The sequence below is a fragment of the Arachis hypogaea genome, chromosome 4 (assembly GCF_003086295.3).
Source record: "Arachis hypogaea cultivar Tifrunner chromosome 4, arahy.Tifrunner.gnm2.J5K5, whole genome shotgun sequence".
Lineage (NCBI taxonomy): Eukaryota > Viridiplantae > Streptophyta > Magnoliopsida > Fabales > Fabaceae > Arachis > Arachis hypogaea.
In genome coordinates this window covers 73,584,511-73,594,328 of record NC_092039.1, presented here as the reverse complement: position 1 = coordinate 73,594,328, position 9,818 = coordinate 73,584,511, and the positions used below count along the sequence as shown (strand labels likewise).

The 9,818-nt window shown below is 27.5% G+C and overlaps 1 protein-coding gene across 1 annotated transcript; it reads left to right on the top strand.

Moving 5' to 3' along the window:
• Window positions 1-4,189: 4,189 nt before the first annotated feature.
• LOC112796833 (probable protein phosphatase 2C 4) lies at window positions 4,190-9,515 on the top strand. The gene is made up of 4 exons (XM_025839476.2): window positions 4,190-5,679; window positions 5,911-6,024; window positions 7,507-7,771; window positions 8,821-9,515. Exons 1-4 carry the CDS (start codon window positions 4,348-4,350, stop codon window positions 8,934-8,936), a joined length of 1,827 nt encoding a protein of 608 aa, XP_025695261.1. The 5' UTR covers window positions 4,190-4,347; the 3' UTR covers window positions 8,937-9,515.
• Window positions 9,516-9,818: the final 303 nt, after the last annotated feature.

Here is a 9,818-nt window from a genome sequence, read left to right as displayed (position 1 = left end):
TGTTTGAGTATGCAACTATGCATAATTATTTTTGGTTTGCCTATATGAGTAATTCTGTTTAACTGCTAGTTGTACTACTTGTTCTAGTTATGTTTATTTCTGATTGCCTTGTATTCAGATTGTGTTTGTGATTGATCCTACTGAACTAAGAAATCTTAAGATTGAGGTTAAAGATGATGATATATGGAAAAAATTGAGGCTAGAGGTAGTTGATAGAGTTGAGAGTTTAGCAAATTTAAATCTTATATGGATTAGTTAAGAACCTAGGCTTGTTTTAATTTATATATTTATTATTGGGTATTAAAAATAAAAAATATTCGTATTGTTAGCATTTTTCTAACCTTCCTTAATTCTAACCGTGATTAGGCCTAAAAGCTCGCTCACCTCATTGGAAATAAATGTAATCTAATCAATTTTTATCTAATAATACTATACATTGGTATAATCATAGGAGAATTAACTTTAGCGAATTAACAATACGCTGTTTAGTTACCACAGAAGTATTTTTATATATAAAATTATCAATCAATTATGTGTGGTTTCTGATGAAAATAATATATTCAACATGGATATTATTTGTTAGGTAAAAGATAATAGATTGAAAAAAAATTAATTACAATGGGTATATTCATGTTAACAAATATTCTTTTATTCAATACTATAAAAATTATCATGGTCATCCTGAATTACTACAGATTTAACTTCCATCAATAGCAGTAGAATTATTAAATTGGGATATTTTTGGGCTATAGTATTCATTAACCAAACAATTAATGAAACACTCATCTATGCCTTCTCATTTTGAGTACATTTATACATAAAAGAAATTACACCTAAAGAAAAAAAATAAAAATAAAAAAAGAGTTGAAATAGCAAAAACGATAAAAATGATGATTTTTATAATTTTGTGTGGCTATCTATATATAGAAGAGGAAGACTAGAAGACCATGATTATCTAACAAAATTAATTTGTATTTATTGTATTCAATTTGAATAAGTAAAAAATCATCTTATTTTAGTTTAGCCCTTAATTCACATTACTTGAATTTAGCTCAATATATATGATTTGATTTGATTTAATTATTAGTAAAAAAATATCTCGATTGTCTATTTTATTCATAGATTTATTATTTTAATGATCAATAAATTAATCAAATTAATTAATTAATACATATAATTAGTATTATGAATTTGGTTTAATAAATTAAAAAATAAATAAATAATACTCACAAAAAATTAAAAGAAATAAATTAGAAAATACTACTAAATCAAATTGATATAAATTATAATAAATTATATAATATTTAAATATCTAATCAAATCAATTAGTTGATATAGTTAATTTATCATAATAAATTGTATTTAATGTATTAAAAAAAATAAATTGCTAAACACTCTCAGAAGCATGTCACGTCAGCTCCATCATTAAGTGCACAGAACCTTTATTTTTATATAATAGAATAAATAATAAATATAATAGATGAGAATATAATATGTGATTTATTTTAATTATAAAATTAGTAATATATAATAGATTTTTTATGAATCTTTATTGCTTGTTTGTTGTTAATTTTACGTTATTACTTAACAATTTCCGCTTATGAAACTATCAACTATCTAATATTATGGTTTAGTTAATAAAAATGATGACATTAATTTTTTTCTTAAGCCTTGTTATTATTTATAATTAGAAAAGAGCCATAAATAAATTTATTTCCTTCATGAATGAAAATTTTGTTGTAAAATTCTATATTATCTTTAAATTTTGTGTGGTCATCTTCATATAGTGACCAGAAGACCATGATTATCTGAGTATAGCACAGGTACAAGACTCAAATATTTATAATTATTTGAGATTTTCTTCAATCCAAATTGGAGAAGATTGAAAACAGCTTACAATTGAAAATACTATTTAGGAAATTTTAACAGGTTAACCACATTTTGGATTTTAAATGTACAACCCTAGAACATAGATATTGAACCAAAGCTTATCCAAATAAGTTAGTATGCTAGATCAATCAAGGCTATTGAACTTCAGCAAAGATTGATTTCTCTGTCTAATTAATCTCAAATCTTAGGTCTAACTTTGCTCTAAGTGCAAGATACACATTTATAGACTCTGGGTGCTAATTCTTTATTAAAATACAAACTAAGTTGATGTAATTAAAATTAAATAATACAAACTAGGATATATAAATATTTTATTCATCACTTTTGATTTCTTGCTACAATAATAATACATTATCATATCTCTTAATAGCCTGCATAGCTGCATATATAAATATCTATACTTTTTTTTAATTTATATAATGGGAGGTTATTTAATTAGATCATATCTCTTACTGAAGAATGGTCTTTTGGTGTGAGTAGTAACTTGAAAATAGTCCCTGAAAAAAAAAAGTTGTTTTATTTTTTTTTTCAGTTTGAATCGATTATGTTTTTTGTATATGTAGGACTTGGTTTACCCCAAATATATAAGCCCTCAGGAATGGATAATGCTGGCACTGGCACGACACATCAGGAATGCACTAAAAGACTATGATGATGATGAGGATGAAGATGACATTGAAGACTATAGTTGATAGTTTTAGTATGGTTGAACAATATACTAGGAATTATAGTTGATGATCAATACATTTTGTTTATGTTTTGAATTATATTGACTTGCTTGTTATAGTACTTTTCTTTTAGTTTAATAATACGATGAATTTATTTATTTTTTGAAATATTATAAATATTCGAATACAAATTAGATAAAAATTTGTATTAAATTTATATTTATTTTGTATGAAAACAAGTTTATTTTGTAATTAGAAAAATAAAAAAATTCTATTTTACCTTACTGACGGATTTACAGACAAATTTTCTGTCTGTAATCAGATTGTGAGATGATTTTCCAAAGTTCAAATTACGGACGAAAAATCTGTCGAAAAATCTGTCTGTAATTACAGACGGAAAATCCGTCTGAAAATCCGTCTGTAATTACAGATGAAAAATCCGTCGGTAACTAGTAAAAATCTGTCGGTAATTTTCTAACGGAAAAAAATTCGTCGGTAAATAATTTTCGACGGGACTTTTACAGAGGGACAAAATTCGTCGGTAACCAAAAATCCATCTGTAATAAAGATTAAATATGTCTGTAAATCTGTCTGTATTAAACCATTTTCTAGTTGTGTATGTTAGTAAAAAAATAGGAGAGAAATAAATAAAAAATATTAATCATCTAAATTTATAAAATTCTAAAAGAGTAAATTACTAAAATGTTATCTGAAAGTTTATATTGTGGACCAAAAAATTCAAAAAGATATTAATGATAAGTAAGTTTTCGAAAAATTTAAAAACGCGACAAAAAGAACTAAACACCAAATATATATTATAAAAAATACTTTAAAGATTAAATTTTGATGTAAATTTTTATAATTATTATTAGAAAATTTTAAAGTTAGTAATTTTATGTCAAGTAAATTTTTTAATTTTTTTTATTATAAATTACCCTATCCTTTTGAAAACTAAAAAGAAAAATTTAGCGATTAAATTTTGTTTCGATTTTTTTGTGTATTTTCTAAATATTTATTCAAATGTTGATAAAAAAAATTTAGATTAAATGAATAAGTTGTTTGCTAAATACAAAAATATTTTTGTCACTAAAAAAATATAAGTATTAATTATTTTTATCAAATTTAAAAATTATTTTAAATAATATTTTTAAAAAAAATTTTATCAACAAATAAAATTATCCTAAAATGAATGAATCATAACATAACATTAAAATTCTTCATTAAATGCTTGTCAATGCCAAATCAATTTCTATGCTGAACTCTTGCAAAAGTCAAATGACAAAATTAACTTCTACTCCTATTTCAAATTTAAAAGTGCACCATGCATCATCCCCTGAAACCTTTCTCCTCTCACATTTCAACGCCCCCAAGAATAGAAAACAAAAAGTCAAAAACAAAACGAAACTGCTTCTCAAGCATTTAACTCAACCTGATAGTCAACTTTTCTAAAAGAAAAATAAAAATATTAATTGCTCAATAACTTTTTTATATTTGTTCTATATTTAAGTAAACACTAATCAATTTATATTTTTTCGCTGAAAATGATAAAAGATGGCCCCTAGGAAAATCGTAAAAACTGCAATAAAGTCAACACCTCTTTATTTCCCTCCTCTCACCCGATGCGGTTTTTTGCTTCCAACTTCATTACTTCAACTCTGTTCTGTTCTGTTCTGTTCTTCTTCCCTCTGCTCTCGATTTTTTCATTAGCGCCAATGCACCATTGAGATCCACAGAAGAAACTCAAAGCTTGAATTGAAACCCATTGTTTGGTAGCACTGTCCATCTTCCAATGGGTAACCGAATGGGTAAGCTCTGCGTCTGCTCCTCCGACACTGCCGGAGATTTCTCCGGCAGATTCGACAACGGGATAACCTTCCTCTCCGATTCACATGACAAAGCTCTTGGAGACTCCATCTGCTATGTGAGACCAGACAATTCTCACTTCTCCCGTGGCGGCGGCGGCAATGTGTTTTCGGACGGCAGCGCCACCTTCGTTACTTTCCGGTCTGTGTCCGGGGCCACCGTGAGTGCAAACACGTCGTCAACGCCTTCGACCTGCCTTGATGATTCTGTTCAGCAAGAGACAGCTTTGGATTCCTCTGCTTCATTTGAGAGTTCAGGTTCCTTCGCTTCCACAACCATGACAACCTCAATAATGGTGCCTCTGCAACCGCAACAACATTCTCCTGCTGATGGATTCTTTATTCATACCTTTCCAAAGAGCCCGTTGAATAATCGTGTCTCGAACGGTCAATTAGGTGATGAGAAAGCTTATGGTTATGAACATGCCAATAACAAAACATGTGGGCGAAGTTTGAAGAAGTTGCTGAGTGGATCGTTTCTCCCCAAGGAGAAGAGACCGATTTTCAAGAACAACGGGAATGCTAACGCCAGAGTGGGTTGTAGCACAAATTTGAGTGATGAACCAAAGTTTCATAACGTTGTTGTTGTTGATGATGATGATGATGATGACGATGATAAGTGTAATTTGTCAAAGGGCTGTCAGAACTTGCATTGGGCTCATGGTAGAGCTGGCGAGGATCGTTTACATATCGTGATTTGCGAGGATCATGGGTGGATTTATGTTGGGATTTACGATGGATTCAATGGTCCTGATGCCACTGACTATCTTCTGAACAATTTGTTTTATGCTGTTTATGAAGAACTCAAGAAGATACTGGGTTGTCAAGATTCCAAATCGTTGGTGGATGGTGGTTCTTATTCTTCCTCAAGTTTCAATAAAGAAAACAATCCAATAGGAAATGGAAACTTGAAAGTAGAGAGAAGGAATAGCAGAAATTGCAAGAAAGAGGTGAAACTGAACATAGAAAACATGGTGGAGGCTAAAATGATTCTTGAGAATGCGAAATTGAGTGAGTGGGATGTTTTGCAAGGTCTTTCAAAGGCGCTGAGGATAACGGAGGCTGCGTTTCTTAAGAGTTCAGATGAGATGATAGCTCAAAATCCGGTGTTGGCTATGATGGGTTCTTGTGTGTTGGTTATGTTGATGAAGGGGGAAGATGTGTACTTGATGAATGTTGGAGATAGCCGAGCTGTGTTGGCAACTCATAATGGGAATTCTCTTCAGCTTACTATGGAGCATAGCACTCATGTCAAAGAGGTAAGTTTTCTAATACAAAAATTATACGAAAAATTAATTAATATTAACCAACAGAAAAAGCTAGTTACCTAGCATTACTCTAGATTTTGTATTTTTCACTAGTTATTTTATTTTTCTGCAAACTTTTAAACACGTGAAACATTGAAAATAAAAATGATCTGAAAAGCTATGCTTGTTGGAAGAATCACAAGTTCATGAGACTAGCCAGTTAAGAATTGTTATGTATCTCAGGAGGTTCGTAGAATATGGAGGGAGCATCCAGATGACCCTTCTGCTGTAACTAAAGGAAGGGTTAAAGGTTACTTGAATGTCACAAGGGCTTTTGGAGCCGGCTTCCTTAAGCAGGTAATTTGGGATAAAGTAGTAAAGTAAGAAGTTAATCGCTCTTAAATTAAGATAATACGATATATATATTTTATAGAAGTTGCAAAATCAATATGATTAACCGTTTGCTTTACCACAATTTAAATTCAGTAATTTGATATTCATATTTAATTTCTTACATTACTTCATTCATAAATTAAGAAGTGTATATTTTCCTAAATTTTAAGACTCCATTTGGTAATAATTTTTGGGAGAGATATACAAAGATATTGAACAGCAAAATATCTTTATTTTAAAATAATATTTGTTTAAAAATTTTTATTCACAAAAAATTAAGGATAATAGAAACTATATAAAAAATTTTCTTTAATATTTCATCTTCATTTCTTATTTCTATAGTTTCTATACAAACAGATTATCAAACACATTTCTATTATATATGTTATAATATTGATTATGTGTTTTAGCTATCATAATTTGTAAGACTTATCATCAACTTTCAAAAATTTAGATTCAAAACTAGAATTTAATTTTAATACATTATTAGTATATAAAATAGTTTTACATTAGCATCTAATTATTGAGTGTTATTTCAATAAAAATAATTGTTTTTTATATTGACTATATATAGTGACAGATCTAGAAAATTTTGATAGTGAAAGTGAAATATATATAACATGATGATGAATTTTATAATAAAAATATTACATTTAAATAAAAAATTAGCTATCAAATTATCAACTATAAATTTGTGTATAAATACATATATTATTTAACTTATTTTTAACGTATATTTTGTATTTTAAAATTTGTATTTTAAGATTTATTTTGTACAAGTGATTATTTTATGTATACGTAACATAATTGTTGTTATAATTATATTTTATTATTGTAAAATATGATTAGGTTTCAAAATATATAATTACAAATTAAAATACTAAAATAAAAATTTAAATGTTTTTTATATTTTGTATATGTCGTTAAACAATCATTTAAAACTTAACTTTCATACAATTAGCTCTTGATGATATTCATAATTAAAAAAGTTCATTGAATTAGTGCAGTTATTATGAAAAAAAAACTAAAGCTAATTTCAAAAGAAGAAACACAAATGGAGTCTTTCGAGTCGATTTCTAAGAAAGAACACTAATCTTATTTAAATTTGAAAATTGATCATTATAATGAACATCTAATATGAAGTTCTCAAATTGATTATTAAGTGTCGAAAGTTGAATAAAAATTATTTTGAGCTCAAATTTAATAATTTAGTGGGGGTAAATAAATATTATTATTATATACTACTCAATAAAATTTCAAATTGTAGTGGGACGCTTGTCACTACGCTCATAAGAGTAAATCTACCCCTAACTACGCGAATGGTCATCTAAAAAAAATAGATGAACGATCGCGTAAAATGTTTTCAACTTTCAACTAATTAAATTAGTCTTTAATTTTCTTGATTATTTGTTAACCAGCCACTTCACCAACTTCTTAATTTTGTAGCCTAAACAAAACAATGCAGTGTTGGAGACATTCAAAGTGAACTACATTGGAGACTCCCCATACATTACATGCTGCCCTTCACTCCACCACCATAGGCTCGGTCCAAATGACAAATTCCTCTTACTCTCTTCTGATGGAATTTTTCAATACTTCACCAATGAAGAAGCAATTTTTAAAGTGGACTATTTCATCACTATGTTCCCAGACATAGATCCTGCACAACTTCTCATTGAAGAAACACTGCACAGAGCAGCCAAAAAAGCTGGTAAAAGGCACCTTGTTTACTAGCTATGTTTCTTGCATTAGATTTACAAAAGACATCGTAACGATTCATTTAATATATCTGCTAAAATCAATGCTAGAAAAAAGATGTGTTATTAAGCTGTCTCAAAATAAATTCACCTAACATACCTTTTTAAATTAATAATGATATACTTTTTTTGAATAAAGAGTTCTTTTAATAAGAAATATGGAGATGTTTGATAATAAAAAAAGAATGAGTCAAAAACAGCTAAAATTTATTTTATTTAATAATTAATGAATGCTAAATAAGATAATTTTTTATTATTTTTTTTATTTTCTTAACATTACCGATAATAATAATAATACCTATTACTTAAACTTATTTTCATGTGTCAATGTTTAACATGAATATCTCAATTATCAATCTTCTCATTATCAATAAACAAATAAAAAGACAAAAATACACATGAAAAAGTATAAAGGAAAATAAAAAGTACACCCAAAAGATTTCAAAATAACTAATGCACTCCAAAAAATGTTTAACCAAGTCAAAACTTTCTGTCAGTTGTGAAGGATTTAGTTAAACAAACTAAAAATAATTTTTTGAACTGTTATATCGAGATTTGGGTGATTACAAAATATATAATTTTAATTTTATGTCAAATAAGTAAAAAAAAAAAACAAATTTTACTTGCCTAAACATTTTTTGAGATATATTTGGCTATTTTAAAATTTTTGTGTGTATATGTTTGTTATTTTTATACTTTTTGTGTGTATTCTATTTTTTCTTACAAAATTGATGGTTATTAAAATGTTAGTGTCTACACTTTTGACTACAAAATCATCTTAATTTTTAAAGAAAGAAAATTTGGATTTTTTAAAAGAAAATAAAAACATTAAATGTATGTAACTAACTCTTTATTTTATTTAAGAATTAAGAAAGTACTTAGAAAAATATAAAATTGTTCAACTCTTATTGTTTATTTATTTAGCTTTTACTAATGAATGCTCTTCTCAAATGCACTTGAAGAAAGCAAGTTATAGTTTGACTTTTTATTTTTAATGGTGCAGGTATGAATTTCCATGAGTTGCTTGATATCCCACAAGGAGAAAGACGACTTTACCATGATGACATTTCTATTGTCATAATCTCTTTGGAGGGAAAAATATGGCGTTCGACAGTATAAAATATTCACATAAAACAAATGGTATAATTAACAACTAAGTGACTAACTACACTAATACCGAGAGTTTTAGCAGATTCCTTTTATTTTCTCTCCCGATTTGATATTTTTTTTTGTTTTTTGTTTCTTTTTTAAGATGTAACATCAAATAGTCAAAATTAGGCATAGCCAGCGGAAGATAAGAGCTATCAGTTCATATATTTACTTGTAGACAGTTCACAGTTGTTTAAAAAGGAAGGACGAGTTCTGTTTTTTTCGCGAACCTCTACATATTGCAAGGGATTAACGGAAAAATCAAACTATATACAACAAATTTTCAAGGAGATCAGAACCAGAAATTAGTTGATATGAGAAGGTATAATCAGTCAATAAGAGGTTGATACTGAAAGAAATTTGTCCCTTTTATTTCAAATTCATCAAGGTAGAGATCTGTTATATAAAATATAATATATGGCCCTATACCGAATTGATGTTGATTTTATTGTTCTTTGTTAGTTTGCAGAAAAGTAAACTACTCTGACATTTTCCAATTGTTTTGTTGCTATTTGGTGTCAGCTAAGGAAGATCGTGTAAAGTTTAATATATAATTTTTTTAGACTCAATGTAGAAGTTAACAGGATATATAAATAGTAAATTTATTTTAGATAAATTTATTAGTGAAACTCATTTTTATTATGAATATAGTAGCTAGAACCTATCGTACTTGTCTAGCTGTTTTTCTACTATTAAGTTATATTATTTTTTAAAAGATAAAAATATTATAAATTAGGTAAATTTCACTTTGTTATTTCACATTTTATTTAAGGATTTGTTCGTATATTCAATCAAATAACATTCATAAAACATGAGTGTCTTTGTAAAAGTTTTAAGATAAAGTTATCAAAA

Excerpts from the sequence above, each read along its gene's own strand:
- LOC112796833 (XM_025839476.2), top strand. The coding sequence starts at position 4,348 with ATGGGTAACCGAATGGGTAAGCTCTGCGTCTGCTCCTCCGACACTGCC. Across the intron at positions 5,680-5,910 it reads ATAGCACTCATGTCAAAGAG|GAGGTTCGTAGAATATGGAG; the intron begins GTAAGTTTTCTA and ends TATGTATCTCAG. Across the intron at positions 7,772-8,820 it reads CAGAGCAGCCAAAAAAGCTG|GTATGAATTTCCATGAGTTG; the intron begins GTAAAAGGCACC and ends TTAATGGTGCAG.